This window comes from Dendropsophus ebraccatus, chromosome 9, assembly GCF_027789765.1.
Source record: "Dendropsophus ebraccatus isolate aDenEbr1 chromosome 9, aDenEbr1.pat, whole genome shotgun sequence".
NCBI lineage: Eukaryota > Metazoa > Chordata > Amphibia > Anura > Hylidae > Dendropsophus > Dendropsophus ebraccatus.
Genome location: NC_091462.1, coordinates 9,427,622 through 9,445,673, shown reverse-complemented (window position 1 = coordinate 9,445,673; position 18,052 = coordinate 9,427,622). Strand labels below are relative to the sequence as shown.

General features: G+C 54.0%; 1 protein-coding gene across 1 annotated transcript in view; it reads left to right on the top strand.

Moving 5' to 3' along the window:
• Positions 1-7,649: 7,649 nt before the first annotated feature.
• ESYT3 (extended synaptotagmin 3) overlaps positions 7,650-18,052 on the top strand; it is a 33,898-nt gene continuing 23,495 nt past the window's right edge. The window contains exon 1 of the mRNA XM_069982495.1: positions 7,650-8,071. Within this exon, the coding sequence (XP_069838596.1) occupies positions 7,736-8,071 (336 nt within the window). The 5' untranslated portion in view covers positions 7,650-7,735. The remainder of the gene's footprint in view (positions 8,072-18,052) is intronic.

Genomic DNA, 18,052 nt, shown 5'->3' with positions numbered 1-18,052 from the left:
CTTGTTGCATTCCGCCCTCTGGCCTCACGTGTCCCGGGATCGGCCGTCAGCGCTGTGGAATCCGCCGCACACTTCCTCAGATAGTGGATCAGTGCCGATTGTCAGTGTGCAGTATGATGGGAGTTGTAGTCTCAGAGCGGCAGGAGAGATGCAGTTTGCTGCGCACAGGTTTATAGGGTTAATATGAGGATCGGTCATGTGACGGTGGATGAGTACATTAACCCCGTCCAGTCCGGCGGGTTTCTCACTTTCTTCCCCGGACTCTCCTCCGATGAGGAATGATCTGCATTCTGGGTGATCAACATTCCAGGGACTCCGCATTCTCCACCATCCGCCCTGTGACACAACAGCGCGGAATCTGGAGCAGTGACGGAGCGGCACATACCTGAGGGCGCGTCACCTCACGCACATGGCGCAGACACTACCGCCTCCTGTCATGTCTTCCTTCTACCCTCCCCCGCACTCTCATCACCTGAGACTCAACACCACTGTCCTGATACAAAGCTCCGAACCCTCTGCTGTACTACAGACTACAGTGAGCGCCCCCTAGTGCTGCACTTATCAGACCTTATGTGAGGAGCAGTCACCATAGCAACCAACCAGAATGCTCATTTCTAATAAGACCTGTAAAGAATGAGCGCTGGCATCTGACTGGTCGCTATGGTGACTGCTCCTCCACACAAGGCCTCATAAATCCCCCAATGCCTCAGCTGTGGAGATCCAACATGGCCGCCGCCTGTACTGCCGAGAACAAATAACTCTGAAAATATATCAAACATATAAAACCATAACATGGCAAATGATGGGAGTCACAGCCCCCGGCTACTACTCCCCTCATTATCTCACAAGCCGCCATGTATCATTGTAACAACACCTCCTCCAGTACAGGGGGCCACAGCAAGCACAGTGACAGGAGGGGTACAGGGGGCCACAGCAAGCACAGTGACAGGAGGGATACAGGGGGCCACAGTAACAGGAGGGATACAGGGGCCACAGCAAGCACAGTGAAAGGAGGGATACATGGGGCCACGGTGACAGGAGGGGTACAGGGGGCCACAGCAAGCACAGTGACAGGAAGGATACATGGGGCCACAGTGACAGGAGGGGTACAGGGGGCCACAGCGACAGGAGGGATACATGGGGCCACGGTGACAGGAGGGATACAGGGGGCCACAGCAAACACAGTGACAGGAGGGATACAGGGGGCCACAGCAAGCACAGTGACAGGAGGGATACAGGGGGCCACAGTAACAGGAGGGATACAGGGGGCCACAGCAAGCACAGTGACAGGAGGGATACAGGGGCCCACGGTGACAGGAGGGGTACAGGGGGCCACAGCAAGCACAGTGACAGGAGGGATACATGGGGCCACGGTGACAGGAGGGGTACAGGGGGCCACAGCAAGCACAGTGACAGGAGGGGTACAGCGGGCCACAGTGACAGGAGGGGTACAGGGCCACAGCAAGCACAGTGACAGGAGGGGTACAGGGGGCCACGGTGACAGGAGGGGTATAGGGGGCCACAGCAAGCACAGTGACAGGAGGGGTACAGGGGGCCACAGTGACATGAGGGGTACAGGGCCACAGCAAGCACAGTGACAGGAGGGGTACAGCGGGCCACAGTGACAGGAGGGGTACAGGGGGCCACAGCGACAGGAGGGGTACAGGGGGCCACGGTGACAGGAGGGATACAGGGGGCCACAGCAAGCACAGTGACAGGAGGGGTACAGGGGGCCACAGCAAGCACAGTGACAGGAGGGGTACAGGGGGCCACAGTAAGCACAGTGACAGGAGGGATACAGGGGGCCACGGTGACAGGAGGGGTATAGGGGGCCACAGCAAGCACAGTGACAGGAGGGGTACAGGGGGCCACAGCAAGCACAGTGACAGGAGGGGTACAGGGGGCCACAGTAAGCACAGTGACAGGAGGGATACAGGGGGCCACGGTGACAGGAGGAGTACAGGGGGCCACGGTGACAGGAGGCCACAGCAAGCACAGTGACAGAAGGGATACAAGGGGCCACAGCAAGCACAGTGACAGGAAGGATACAGGGGGCCACAGTGACAGGAGGTATACAGGGGGCCACAGCAAGCACAGTGACAGGAAGGATGCAGGGGGCCACAGTGACAGGAGGTATACAGGGGGCCACAGCAAGCACAGTGACAGGAAGGATACAGGGGGCCACAGCAAGCACAGTGACAGGAAGGATACAGGGGGCCACAGCAAGCACAGTGACAGGAGGGATACAGGGGGCCACGGTGACAGGAGGGGTATAGGGGGCCACAGCAAGCACAGTGACAGGAGGGGTACAGGGGGCCACAGTGACAGGAGGGGTACAGGGCCACAGCAAGCACAGTGACAGGAGGGGTACAGCGGGCCACAGTGACAGGAACGATACATGGGGCCACAGTGACAGGAGGGGTACAGGGGGCCACAGCGACAGGAGGGGTACAGGGGGCCACAGCGACAGGAGGGATACATGGGGCCACGGTGACAGGAGGGATACAGGGGGCCACAGCAAGCACAGTGACAGGAGGGGTACAGGGGGCCACAGCAAGCACAGTGACAGGAGGGGTACAGGGGGCCACAGTAAGCACAGTGACAGGAGGGATACAGGGGGCCACGGTGACAGGAGGGGTATAGGGGGCCACAGCAAGCACAGTGACAGGAGGGGTACAGGGGGCCACAGCAAGCACAGTGACAGGAGGGGTACAGGGGGCCACAGTAAGCACAGTGACAGGAGGGATACAGGGGGCCACGGTGACAGGAGGAGTACAGGGGGCCACGGTGACAGGAGGCCACAGCAAGCACAGTGACAGAAGGGATACAAGGGGCCACAGCAAGCACAGTGACAGGAAGGATGCAGGGGGCCACAGTGACAGGAGGTATACAGGGGGCCACAGCAAGCACAGTGACAGGAAGGATGCAGGGGGCCACAGTGACAGGAGGTATACAGGGGGCCACAGCAAGCACAGTGACAGGAAGGATACAGGGGGCCACAGCAAGCACAGTGACAGGAAGGATACAGGGGGCCACAGCAAGCACAGTGACAGGAGGGATACAGGGGGCCACAGCAAGCACAGTGACAGGAGGGATACAGGGGGCCACAGCAAGCACAGTGACAGAAGGGGTACAGGGGGCCACAGTGACAGGAGGGGTAGGGGGCCACAGCAACAGGAGGGATACAGGGGGCCACAGCAAGCACAGTGAAAGGAGGGGTACAGGGGGCCACAGTGACAGGAGGGGTACGGGGCCACAGTGACAGGAGGGATACAGGGGGCCACAGCAAGCACAGTGACAGGAGGGGTACAGGGGGCCACAGTAACAGGAGGGGTACGGGGCCACAGTGACAGGAGGTATACAGGGGGCCACAGCAAGTACAGTGACAGGAAGGATGCAGGGGGCCACAGTGACAGGAGGCATACAGGGGGCCACAGCAAGCACAGTGACAGGAGGAGTACGGGGCCACAGTGACAGGAGGGATACAGGGGGCCACAGCAAGCACAGTGACAGGAGGGATACATGGGGCCACGGTGACAGGAGGGGTACAAGGGGCCACGGCAAGCACAGTGACAGGAAGGATGCAGGGGGCCACAGTGACAGGAGGTATACAGGGGGCCACAGCAAGCACAGTGACAGGAAGGATGCAGGGGGCCACAGTGACAGGAAGGATACAGGGGGCCACAGCAAGCACAGTGACAGGAAGGATACAGGGGGCCACAGCAAGCACAGTGACAGGAAGGATACAGGGGGCCACAGCAAGCACAGTGACAGGAGGGATACAGGGGGCCACAGCAAGCACAGTGACAGGAGGGATACAGGGGGCCACGGTGACAGGAGGGGTACAGGGGGCCACAGCAAGCACAGTGACAGGAGGGGTACAGGGGGCCACAGCAAGCACAGTGACAGGAGGGATACAGGGGGCCACAGCAAGCACAGTGACAGGAGGGATACAGGGGGCCACAGCAAGCACAGTGACAGGAGGGATACAGGGGGCCACGGTGACAGGAGGGGTACAGGGGGCCACAGCAAGCACAGTGACAGGAGGGGTACAGGGGGCCACAGTGACAGGAGGGGTAGGGGGCCACAGCGACAGGAGGGATACAGGGGGCCACAGCAAGCACAGTGAAAGGAGGGGTACAGGGGGCCACAGTGACAGGAGGGGTACGGGGCCACAGCGACAGGAGGGATACAGGGGGCCACAGCAAGCACAGTGACAGGAGGGGTACAGGGGGCCACAGTGACAGGAGGGGTACGGGGCCACAGTGACAGGAGGTATACAGGGGGCCACAGTGACAGGAGGGGTACGGGGCCACAGTGACAGGAGGTATACAGGGGGCCACAGCAAGTACAGTGACAGGAAGGATGCAGGGGGCCACAGTGACAGGAGGGATACAGGGGGCCACAGCAAGCACAGTGACAGGAGGGATACATGGGGCCACGGTGACAGGAGGGGTACAGGGGGCCACAGCAAGCACAGTGACAGGAGGGGTACAGCGGGCCACAGTGACAGGAGGGGTACGGGGCCACAGCAAGCACAGTGACAGGAGGGATACAGGGGGCCACGGTGACAGGAGGCCACAGCAAGCACAGTGACAGGAGGGATACAAGGGGCCACAGCAAGCACAGTGACAGGAAGGATGCAGGGGGCAACAGTGACAGGAGGTATACAGGGGGCCACAGCAAGCACAGTGACAGGAAGGATGCAGGGGGCCACAGTGACAGGAGGTATACAGGGGGCCACAGCAAGCACAGTGACAGGAAGGATGCAGGGGGCCACAGTGACAGGAGGGATACAGGGGGCCACAGCAAGCACAGTGACAGGAGGGATACAGGGGGCCACAGCAAGCACAGTGACAGGAGGGATACAGGGGGCCACAGCAAGCACAGTGACAGGAGGGATACAGGGGGCCACAGCAAGCACAGTGACAGGAGGGATACAGGGGACCACGGTGACAGGAGGGGTACAGGGGGCCACAGCAAGCACAGTGACAGGAGGGGTACAGGGGGCCACAGCAAGCACAGTGACAGGAGGGGTACAGGGGGCCACTGTGACAGGAGGGGTACGGGGCCACAGCGACAGGAGGGATACAGGGGGCCATGGCAGCAAGGGGGGGGGGGGGGGGGGTTACAGGAGGCCAGGGTGAAAGGAAAAGTACGAGGGCCATAGAAACATGAGCGGTACAGGGGGCCACAGCAAGCACAGTGACAGGAAGGATATAGGGGGCCATGGCAGCAAGGGGGGGTACAGGGGGCCAGGGTGAAAGGAAAGGTACGAGGGCCATAGAAACATGAGGGGTAGGGGGGGCCACAACGACAGGAGGGGTAGAGGGGGCCATAGAAACATGAGGGGTACAGGGGGCAAAGGTGACAGGAGGGGTACAGGAAGGACAAACAAGGGGGCAAAGGTGACAGGAGGGGTACAGGAAGGACAAACAAGGGGGCAAAGGTGACAGGAGGGGTACAGGAAGGACAAACAAGGGGCCAGAGTACTAGGAGGGGTACAGGAAGGACAAACAAGGGGCCAGAGTACTAGGAGGGGTACAGGAAGGATACATCCCATCAATTTTTGGGGCAGCCATGTTATTTCCAAGTAAATGCGGCTTCCAGCAAAAGTGGAAAATCTGAGAAATAATAAAAGCGCCGCCACCAGGGGGCACCATAGCTGAAGGGTCAGGAGAGGTCATGTGACCACCACTCGTCACAAGGAGAGGACGCCATCATTGGGTCTTTTTCTGGTGATTTTCTTTCCATTTTTGCCTGTTTTTCTGGTCATTTTCCTTTCACTTTCGCTGTTCTGTAACTTTTCGCCATTCCGGATTTTCTCTCCCTTTTCCCTTTATTATAGTTATACTTTCCGCCACGGTCTCCGGTGATTTTCATCGTTATAATATTTGTCGCCTTTGTCTCCTTATTTGCGGGGTTTTCACCATATTAGACTTTTTGCCGCCATCTCCGCTTTCTTATTTTCCCCATAGTAGAACACTTTACGTTTTTTTCCCTCTTCTGGTGATTTTCTCTCCCGTTCCGTCTTATAACTTGTCGCCATTTCGGATTTCCTCTTCCCTTTGATCGTATTATACTTTGTTGCCATTGGTTAGTGCGGTTTTTGTATTTACTTCTCGCAGGAATGTCGCACTGCCATAAAGTGACTGCTGCAAATCTTAGATGTTCCTCTGATGACAGGTGTTGTGGTGGTGACCCGCTCCCTCCTCCCGGGGGTTGTGGTGGTGACCCGCTCCCTCCTCCTGGTGGTGACCCGCTCCCTCCTCCTGGTGGTGACCCGCTCCCTCCTCCTGGATGCTGGGGGTTGTGGTGGTGACCCGCTCCCTCCTGGGGGTTGTGGTGGTGACCCGCTCCCTCCTCCTGGGGGTTGTGGTGGTGACCCGCTCCCTCCTCCTGGATGCTGGGGGTTGTGGTGGTGACCCGCTCCCTCCTCCCGGGGGTTGTGGTGGTGACCCGCTCCCTCCTCTTGGGGGTTGTGGTGGTGACCCGCTCCCTCCTGGGGGTTGTGGTGGTGACCCGCTCCCTCCCGGTGGTTGTGGTGGTGACCCGCTCCCTCCTCCTGGATGTTGGGGGTGTAGTGGTGACCCGCTCCCTCCTGGGGGTTGTGGTGGTGACCCGCTCCCTCCTCCCGGGGGGTGGGGGTGGTGACCCGCTCCCTCCTCCTGGATGCTGGGGGTTGTGGTGGTGACCCGCTCCCTCCTCCCGGGGGTTGTGGTGGTGACCCGCTCCCTCCTCCCGGGGGGTGGGGGTGGTGACCCGCTCCCTCCTCCTGGATGCTGGGGGTTGTGGTGGTGACCCGCTCCCTCCTCCCGGGGGTTGTGGTGGTGACCCGCTCCCTCCTCCCGGGGGTTGTGGTGGTGACCCGCTCCCTCCTCCCGGGGGTTGTGGTGGTGACCCGCTCCCTCCTCCTGGATGTTGGGGGTGTAGTGGTGACCCGCTCCCTCCTCCCGGGGGGTGTAGTGGTGACCCGCTCCCTCCTCCCGGGGGTTGTGGTGGTGACCCGCTCCCTCCTCCTGGATGCTGGGGGTTGTGGTGGTGACCCGCTCCCTCCTCCTGGATGCTGGGGGGTTGTGGTGGTGACCCGCTCCCTCCTCCCGAGGGTTGTGGTGGTGACCCGCTCCCTCCTCCTGGATGCTGGGGGTTGTGGTGGTGACCCGCTCCATCCTCCCGGGGGTTGTGGTGGTGACCCGCTCCCTCCTCCTGGTGGTGACCCGCTCCCTCCTCCTGGATGCTGGGGGTTGTGGTGGTGACCCGCTCCCTCCTGGGGGTTGTGGTGGTGACCCGCTCCCTCCTCCTGGATGCTGGGGGTTGTGGTGGTGACCCGCTCCCTCCTCCCGGTGGTTGTGGTGGTGACCCGCTCCCTCCTCCTGGGGGTTGTGGTGGTGACCCGCTCCCTCCTCCTGGATGCTGGGGGTTGTGGTGGTGACCCGCTCCCTCCTCCTGGGGGTTGTGGTGGTGACCCGCTCCCTCCTCCTGGATGCTGGGGGTTGTGGTGGTGACCCGCTCCCTCCTGGGGGTTGTGGTGGTGACCCGCTCCCTCCTCCTGGGGGTTGTGGTGGTGACCCGCTCCCTCCTCCTGGTGGTGACCCGCTCCCTCCTCCCGCACAGTGTGGGTGCGCCCGGCCGGGTGTGTCGGGGGGCGGGGCTCCTCCTGTCACCTGGAGTTGTTGTCCCGGGCGGGTCACTCTGTGCCCGGCATCCCAGGTGACATGTCGGGCGTCGCTCAGCCATGAGGAGGCAGCAGCAGCAGGAGGAGGAGGCGGTGGCGGGTGAGCAGGGTCCCGGTGGCCCGCAGGGGGGCTGTCCTCTGCCCGGTGACCCGCTGCCCGTGCTGCTCGGGCTGGTGCGGCCGCTCTGCCGGGTGTTGCTGCTCCTGTTACCCGTCTATGTCTCCGGGCGGATCGGGCTCAGCCTCTCCTGGGTTTTCTTCGCACTTTTCCTCTGGATTTTCTGGAGCCGAAACAAGAAGTCAAAGTTGGCCCGAATGCGGGCGGCCTGGGATCTGCTGGACAACGAGAGCCAGGAGGTGACCCGCGGGCTGAACGCCCAACAGCTGCCCGCCTGGGTGAGTGAGGAGGGGGCGGGGCGACCACCCGCGGGAGATTATAGCTTTATAATGGACGAGTGCCGGGGGATTATAATGGACGAGTGCCGGGGGATTATAATGGACGAGTGCCTGGGGGATTATAATGGACGAGTGCCGGGTGATTATAATGGACGAGTGCCGGGGATTATAATGGACGAGTGCCGGGTGATTATAATGGACGAGTGCCTGGGGGATTATAATGGACGAGTGCCGGGTGATTATAATGGACGAGTGCCGGGGGGATTATAATGGACGAGTGCCGGGTGATTATAATGGACGAGTGCCGGGGGGATTATAATGGACGAGTGCCTGGGGGATTATAATGGACGAGTGCCGGGTGATTATAATGGACGAGTGCCGGGGATTATAATGGACGAGTGCCGGGTGATTATAATGGACGAGTGCCGGGGGGATTATAATGGACGAGTGCCTGGGGGATTATAATGGACGAGTGCCGGGGGATTATAATGGACGAGTGCCTGGGGATTATAATGGGTGAGTGCTTGGTGATTATAATGGACGAGTGACGGGGGATTATAATGGACGAGTGCCGGGGGATTATAATGGACGAGTGCCTGGGGGATTATAATGGACGAGTGCCTGGGGGATTATAATGGACGAGTGCCTGGGGGATTATAATGGACGAGTGCCGGGGGATTATAATGGACGAGTGCCGGGGGATTATAATGGACGAGTGCCGGGGATTATAATGGACGAGTGCCGGGGGATTATAATGGACGAGTGCCGGGGGATTATAATGGACGAGTGCCTGGGGGATTATAATGGACGAGTGCCTGGGGGATTATAATGGACGAGTGCCTGGGGGATTATAATGGACGAGTGCCGGGGGATTATAATGGACGAGTGCCTGGGGGATTATAATGGACGAGTGCCTGGGGGATTATAATGGATGAGTGCCGGGGAATTATAATGGATGAGTGTCTGCGGGATTATAATGGACGAGTGCCGGGTGATTATAATGGATGAGTGCTGGGGAATTATAATGGATGAGTGTTTGCGGGATTATAATGGATGACTGCCAGGGGATTATAATGGACGAGTGTCGGGAGATTATAATGGACGAGTGCCTGGTGATTATAATGGACGAGTGTCGGGAGATTATAGCCTTATAATGGACGAGTGGGTTTCAAGTGATTCTAATTGATCTGAGATTGTTGTGGTGATAATAATGTTATAATGGAGGCGTTGGTGTCTAGAGATTATAATGTAATGTATGTGTATGTCAGGTGATTATACTGGATGTTGGGGTGTCAGGTGATTATACTGGATGTTGGGGTGTCAGGTGATTATACTGGATGTTGGGGTGTCAGGTGATTATACTGGCTGTGTTGGGGTGTCAGGTGATTATACTGGCTGTATTGGGGTGTCAGGTGATTATACTGGCTGTGTTGGGGTGTCAGGTGATTATACTGGCTGTGTTGGTGCCAGGTGGTAATTATAATGTACGTCTCCTCTCGGCCGTCTTCTCACACTCTGCCTCCTGTGTTATTGGCTGAGATGATTCCTATTATTGCTGGTTGTGGTGCAGATCGGCCGGCAGGAGTGTGAGCGCCATCCGCTGGTTATATGCCGCATCTGTGGTTTGTTGGGTCTCTCTGTGGAACGCTGCTCTCTGATTGGTTGTTCTCCTCTTCATGCTCCTGAGATCTCCTCTGCTGGTTTTCCATTGGTCGCTGTTCTTCCTCAGGATGTATATATATATCTATAGGCCGCCCAGGGGTGATCTCAGGTCACACACCTCACTGCTGGGGTTTCACAATCACAGTAACAATGAGACAATAGATGATGTAGATCGTATACATGACGTAGCATCATATACATTATATACATCACAGGGAGCTCCACCCCAGACTACAGGCCGCAGCCACCATGTTACATGTTCAGGGGAACCCCAAGAACTCCACCCCAGACTACAGGCCGCAGCCACCATGTTACATGTGCAGGGGAACCCCAAGAACTCCACCCCAGACTACAGGCCGCAGCCACCATGTTACATGTTCAGGGGAACCCCGAGAACTCCACCCCAGACTACAGGCCGCAGCCACCATGTTACATGTTCAGGTTCATGTCTGTAAGATTAGAAAGAGACTGAACAAGTATGGCCTGGAAGGAAGAGTTGCCAGGAGAGAAGATCATGGCCGCACAGATTGTATGTAAGCCACAGGACCTCACAGGAGCAGGACACCTTTAGCCGACCATGAACTCTCTGTATACCCCGATATTCCAGAGTCAGACATGGAGCGTATGTTCAACATTCAAAGCCGAAACTGGGTCATGTGACCGGATGATGATCCCGAGCACAACAGTAAAGAATCCGAATCCAAACCTGAACCCAAAATGCAAAGAGATCTGTGTATAAACCAGTGCGACAACCCTCAAGGTCCTGAAGAAGAGTGGGACAAAAGGGACTAATGGGTTATAGGGGAACCCATCCTGCCAATCATGGCTGCTCCAGGGGTCCGCAAGCTGCTTCATCTCTGGTAAATTAATCCCTCTTACTTTCTGCGGAAGCCATAAGGCTGCAGCTTGGTCTTCACTCACCATTGTGGCCAGGGCCGGCTCCAGGTTTTCGCGGGCCCTTGGACGAATTAGCCTTAGCGGGCCCCTTTGTGGAGCAAATCATGTGGCCACAGCACTGAAATCTTCCGGCATCTTGTCAGCTCTTTCCTTTCTTGATTGGCAGAGCAGAAAGCCAATGACTTTTTGTCCTTTAAATCATAGCACTGAATTTAACTATATGTGTTCCTCAGGAGCACATACAGTAAAAGGCTGACACCGGCAAGGGGTCCACTACAGCCAATGCATATTTATTTTGCAGACAGCATTTACGAGTGCAGTGTTCAGTGGGCAACCTGCCTGTGTGGGCCTGGGAGTGGCTGCCCCCTTGCTCCCCCCTAATTATGGTACTACCATAGACAGAAAGTTTGTCAGGCTCCCATACTGATGGTTCCCTGCCTCCCCGCTCCGCAGTGTCACTCACCCCAGAGGCTGAAGGCAGATTTCTGGGAGTGGGACTGACTGGGAGAAGTAGTGACTACACCGCTCTCCTGTTCCCTGTGCAGTTTTGCTCGCGTGGGTTGCCAGCACATAAACCTCACAATATGTCTACAACATACACTATATAATATCTACAACATACACTATATAATATCTACAACATACACTATATAATATCTACAACATACACTATATGTACATCCTACAATACATACAGCACACATTGCATGAAGTATATGTACACCCCACATTACACACACTATACATATAATACAGCCCACAATACATTCACTATTATACATATAATATACACCCCACAATACATACACTATACATATAGTATACACCCCACAATATATACATTATACATACAGTATACACCCCACAATATATAGACTATACATACAATATATACACTATACACCCCACAATATATACGCTATACATACAGTATACACCCCACAATACATACACTATATACACCCCGCATTACATACACTATACATATAGTATACACCCACAATACACAGACAATGCATACATTGCATGCACTCTATACATTATACTATATACACTATACAGTACATATAGCATACACTACACATTATTGTACACACCACTATTTGTTTTAGCCCTGGTGCTCCTCAGAGCTTGAATGGTGGAGGACCTTGATCATGTGACTGTGATGTCACAAAAAGTCCTGCACTTTCCTTGTACAGTGTAGTAATGACCTATGCAAACATGCAGTGGCATTGCTGTGTATTTCTACCACACTGACCTGCAGCTGGTGGATGTGAAGCACGCCCGCTCCCCTGCCCCTTCCTCTCTCACAGGTATTGTGATCCAGCCGTCCGGTGCTGCTTCTGTGTGAGCCTTCAGCCCGTGCAGTAGCAGGATCACATACAGGCTGTGGCCTCTGCTTCATGGCAGGATTGCAGGGAAACAGTGTATTTAAACCTACAGTCACTACAGGAGAGTGTGACTAACTACACAGGTCCTCTTTAGTCCCTGCAGCCCAGCCAAATCTCCCTCGGGTCGTTCTATCTATATTAGCCAGCAGACTTGCAATACCCCTTCTGGGCCCCTAGAGGCGCTGTGGGCCCCGGCACTTGCCCTAGTCAGCCGGGTGCTGACGCCGGCCCTGATTGTGGCCACTGAGGAGTCTGCTGGGGGAGTTGTTGGTTGTAGGTTGTAGTTAACAAATTTTAAGACCATTTTAAAGGGGTATTCCACTCAAACATAACTATTGATATGCTGCTGCCCATGGTGAGACTAATGCTGCGTTTACACGAAACGATAATTGGCCCGATCGTACAATTAACGATGTCGGAGTAACGTTTTTTTTTTCATAAACGATCAGCGTTTAGACGGTACGATATGTCATATGGAAAATTTGTTTTGCGATCGCTTAAGCCTATCTTGCACATAGGAAAAATCGGTGAACGACTGTTTACACAGAACGATATGCGAATTTTTTACGACGACGATTTTAGAACATGTTGTAAACTCAAGATTTCTCGTTCCTCGTTTGATCGTTCGCTGCGTTTACACTTACGATTATCGTTCGAATTCGATCGTTATCGTGCAAATTCGCACGATAATCGATAACCGTGTAAACGCAACTTAACAATTCCTTCCATACTTGTTATTATCTATTCAGTCTCCTTTCCCAAGTTCTCAGCTGCTGCTTTCTGCTGAAGACACAAAAATCTGTTTGTGAGCTTTTCTCTCTGTCTCCCCCTCCTCCCTTCTGAGACAACTGATGTAAACAAGTCCCTGGCAGGCCGTATCTGCAACTTTGTAGTTTCTTTGTACTGCTGGGAAGTTTATTCTGAGGTCAAGTTGCTGATTAACTCACTGTGATTAACCCTCCTGCCATTACAGAGAAGCTACAATGTTGCAGATACAGCCTGCCAGGGACTTGTTTACATCACCTGTCTCAGAAGGGAGGGGGGAGGAGGGGGAGACAGATAGAAAGGCATACACAGAGATTTTTGTGTCTTCAGCAGAAAGCAGCAGCTAAGACCTGGGGGAAGGAGACTGAATAGATAATAACAAGTATGGAACAAATAGTTAGTCTCACCATGGGTAGCAACATATCAAAAGTTATGTTTGAGTGGAATACCATGCAGGAGATTTATCAAACTGGTGTAAAGTGAAATTGGCTCAGTCGCCCCTAGCAACCAATCAGATTCCACCTTTCATTCCTCACAGACTCTGGAAAATGAAAGGTGGAATCTGATTGGTTGCTAGGGGCAACTGGGCCAGTTTCACTTTACACCATGTCTGATAAATCTCCCCCTATGTGTTTTTTTTTTTATTCGGTCTGATATAGAAAACTAGGCACTCTGCTTGAAATTTCCACCCAAGTTCTGTAGTGTGCACATACCCTTCTAGTTGTGCAGCTGTTCCCGTCCTGGTGACCGCCCATGTGACCTGGTCCTAATCTATAGTCCCTATACAGGACTCCACCTTCCATACTAGACGGGACCTTTTCCAGCTTTATTTACACCAATAGCAGGGATAGAAAGGGTTTTTCTTTTTTTATTATAGTTTTTTACTACTTTAGCAACTGAACATTTTATGGAATGATTGTCGCACTGTGTGATCTTTCTAGAACCTCACAGAGAAATTATTAACTTTTATTTTTTTATGGAGATAATAGAAAAATAGGAATTCGTGTCATTAAGATCCTGGTGATACAGTGTGTGTGTGTGTGTATATATATATGTATATATATATATATATATATATATATATATATATATATATATATATATATACATACTGTATATATGACCCTGGTGATACTAAAATAATATATTTTATTTTATTACACACTTGCAGAATCTTGTATTCCATTACTTCAGGGTCCCGGTGGGGGCTGTGTGGCGGCCCCAGTGGGCTCTGTGTGGTGGTCCCGGTGGGGGTTGTTTCATGGTCTTGGTGGGCTCTGTGTGGTGGTCCCGGTGGGGGTTGTTTGATGGTCCTAGTGGACTCTGTGTGGCGGTCCCAGTGGGCTCTGTGTGGCGATCCCGGTGGGCTCTGTGTGGCGATCCCAGTGGGCTCTGTGTGGCGATCCCGGTGGGCTCTGTGTGGTGGTCCCGGTGGGGGTTGTTTGATGGTCCTAGTGGGCTCTGTGTGGTGGTCCCGGTGGGGGTTGTTTGATGATCTTGGTGGGCTCTGTGTGGCGGTCCCAGTGGGCCCTGTGTGGCGGTCCCGGTGGGCTCTGTGTGGTGGTCCCGGTGGGGGTTGTTTGATGGTCCTAGTGGGCTCTGTGTGGTGGTCCCGGTGGGGGTTGTTTGATGGTCCTAGTGGACTCTGTGTGGCGGTCCCAGTGGGCTCTGTGTGGCGATCCCGGTGGGCTCTGTGTGGCGGTCCCGGTGGGGGCTGTGTGACGGTCCCAGTGGGGGTTGTTTGATGATCTTGGTGGGCTCTGTGTGGTGGTCCCAGTGGGCCCTGTGTGGCGGTCCCGGTGGGCTCTGTGTGGCGGTCCCAGTGGGCCCTGTGTGGCGGTCCCGGTGGGCTCTGTGTGGTGGTCCCGGTGGGGGTTGTTTGATGGTCCTAGTGGGCTCTGTGTGGCGGTCCCGGTGGGCTCTGTGTGGTGGTCCCGGTGGAGGTTGTTTGATGGTCCTAGTGGACTCTGTGTGGCGGTCCCAGTGGGCTCTGTGTGGCGATCCTGGTGGGCTCTGTGTGGCGGGCCGGTGGGGGCTGTGTGACGGTCCCGGTGGGGGTTGTTTGATGATCTTGGTGGGCTCTGTGTGGTGGGCTCTGTGTGGCGGTCCCGGTGGGGGCTGTTTGATGGTCCTAGTGGGCTCTGTGTGGCGGTCCCGATGGGCTCTGTGTGGCGGTCCCGGTGGGGGCTGTTTGATGGTCCTAGTGGGCTCTGTATTGTTGTCTTGGTGCGTGTTTCGGGTGTTGATGCCGCGGTGTAATCCGGGGTGATTTGTCGCTGTCACTCTTCCTATATTTGTTTGTTGAATATGGAGGTGGTTCCATCACCACAGATCAAATAAATGTTGTCCTGGAGCGGCCGAGCCACGTTACTTAGGTATGGACGTGATCCAGAACATTCCTGGAGTGGGGGTGAGGACACAGCAGGACGGCTGTCACCATCTCATACACATCATCATCTTCCTCATCATTATCCTCCTCAGGACCTCCTCATCCTCCTCAGGTTCTCATCATCCTCCTCCTCCTCTGGATCTCCTCATCATCCTCTTTAGGTTTTCATCATCCTTCTCCTACTCAGGATCTCCTCTTCCTCCTCGTGCTCAGGATCTCCTCCTCCTCCTCTTTAGGATCTCCTCCTTCTACTCGGAATCTCCTCTTCCTCAGGATCTCCTCCTCATCATCATCCTCCTCAGGATTTCCTCCTCCTCATCATCATCATCATCATCCTCCTGAAGATCTCCTCTTCATCATCATCATCCTCCTCCTCAGGATCTCCTCGCCATCATCCTCCTCCTCATGATCTCCTCATCTGCATCCTCCTCAGGATCTCCTCATCTGCATCCTCCCCAGGATCTCCTCATCTGCATCCTCCTCAGGTTCTCACCACCATTATCATCCTCCTCCTCCTCAGGATTGCCTCATCATCCTTCTTAGGTTCTCATCATCCTTCTCCTCCTCCTCCTCCTCCTCCTCCTCCTCCTCCTCAGGATCTCCTCATCTCATCATCATCATCATCCTCCTAAGGATCTCCTCATAATCCTTCTTAGGATCTCCTACTCCTCCTCAGGATCTCATCATCACCCTTCTCCTCCTCAGGATCTCCTTATCCTCATCCTCTTTACGATGTCCTCATTATCACCCTCCTCAGAATCTCCTCCTCATCATCCTCCTCAGGATCTCCTCCTTCTCGTCATCCTCGTCCTCCTCAGGATCTCGTCCTCCTCATCCTCTGCTTCCTGTCATTGACTCTGGACATTAGTCGTTTCTATAAAGAAGCTATAAACTCCCTAAACAGCCTCACACAGCTGATGGGTTGTCACAGTGTAGCAGCGCAGGCAATGCTCTGTGAGCTAATCCATACAGCAGCCTCTGGTGTCTCCATTCACTGACCTCAAGCAGAGATAGTGGAAACTTAAGGAATATGAATAAGAAGGCTGTAAGGAAGCTGGAGCCAGTGTGGTTGTACAGGAAACGTCTCCCAGGCGAGATGCTCTGCATCTTACACATGTCTGGACTCGCAGACTTACAGAACCTGCAGAACGGGTCCCTGTAGTGCCTGCCCAGCCCCCCCCCCCCCCAACGCCTCGCCTATTATAGAGGATGCCATTGAGATGGGGGGTCACATGCTGCAGCATCCGGCGTCCCAAGACGTAGCGTTATTATTACATATCTGTCCATAACACATCAGAGTAAGGGCATGATGGGTAATTATATGTTACCCATGTGTATGTGACTGGTGGTGTATACAGTGTATGTGACTGGTGGTGTATACAGTGTATGTGACTGGTGGTGTATACAGTGTATGTGACTGGTGGTGTATACAGTGTATGTGACTGGTGGTGTATACAGTGTATGTGACTGGTGGTGTATACAGTGTATGTGACTGGTGGTGTATACAGTGTATGTGACTGGTGGTGTATAGAGTGTACGTGACTGGTGGTGTATACGGTGCACGTGACTGGTGGTGTATACGGTGCATGTGACCAGTATTCTATATACGGTGAATGTGACCTGTGGTGTATACAGTACAGTACATGTATACACTGCACATTGTGTCATATTCCATAGTAACTAGTCACATATTGTATCACTATCTATATATCCTGACAGCTAATGTTATGCTGCCTGGTGACATATGGTGTATACAGTGCATGAGGCATATTCCATACTCACATGTATATAGTTCCTGATATATTCCCTGGTGATTAGTGGGCTGTATGTAGTTCCTTATATATTCCCTGGTGGTCAGTGGGCTGTATATAGTTCCTTATATATTCCCTGGTGGTCAGTGGGCTGTATATAGTTCCTTATATATTCCCCAGTGGTCAGTGGGCTGTATATAGTTCCTTATATATTCCCCGGTGGTCAGTGGGCTGTGTGTAGTTCCTTATATATTCCCTGGTGGTCAGTGGGCTGTGTGTAGTTCCTTATATATTCCCTGGTGGTCTGTGGGCTGTATATAGTTCCTGATATGGTCCCTGGTGGTCAGTGGGCTGTATATAGTTCCTGATATATTCCCTGGTGGTCAGTGGGCTGTATATAGTTCCTGATATATTCCCTAGTGGTCAGTGGGCTGTATATAGTTCCTTATATATTCCCTGGTGGTTAGTGGGCTGTATATAGTTCCTGATATATTTCCTGGTGGTTAGTGGGCTGTATATAGTTCCTGATATATTCCCTGGTGGTTAGTGGGCTGTATATAGTTCCTGATATATTCCCTGGTGGTCAGTGGGCTGTATATAGTTCCTGATATATTCCCTGGTGGTCAGTGGGCTGTATATAGTTCCTGGTATATTCCCTGGTGGTCAGTGGGCTGTATATAGCATCTGATATTGTCCCTGGTGGTCACTGGGCTGTATATAGCATTTGATATTGTCCCTGGTGGTCAGTGGGCTGTATATAGAATCTGATATTGTCCCTGGTGGTCAGTGGGCTGTATATAGTTCCTGATATATTCCCTGGTGGTCAGTGGGCTGTATATAGTTCCTGATATATTCCCTGGTGGTCAGTGGGCTGTATATAGCATCTGATATTGTCCCTGGTGCTCACTGGGCTGTATATAGCATCTGATATTGTCCCTGGTGGTCAGTGGGCTGTATATAGAATCTGATATTGTCCCTGGTGGTCAGTGGGCTGTATATAGTTCCTGATATATTCCCTGGTGGTCAGTGGGCTGTATATAGTTCCTGATATATTCCCTGGTGGTCAGTGGGCTGTATATAGTTCCTGATATATTCCCTGGTGGTCAGTGGGCTGTATATAGCATCT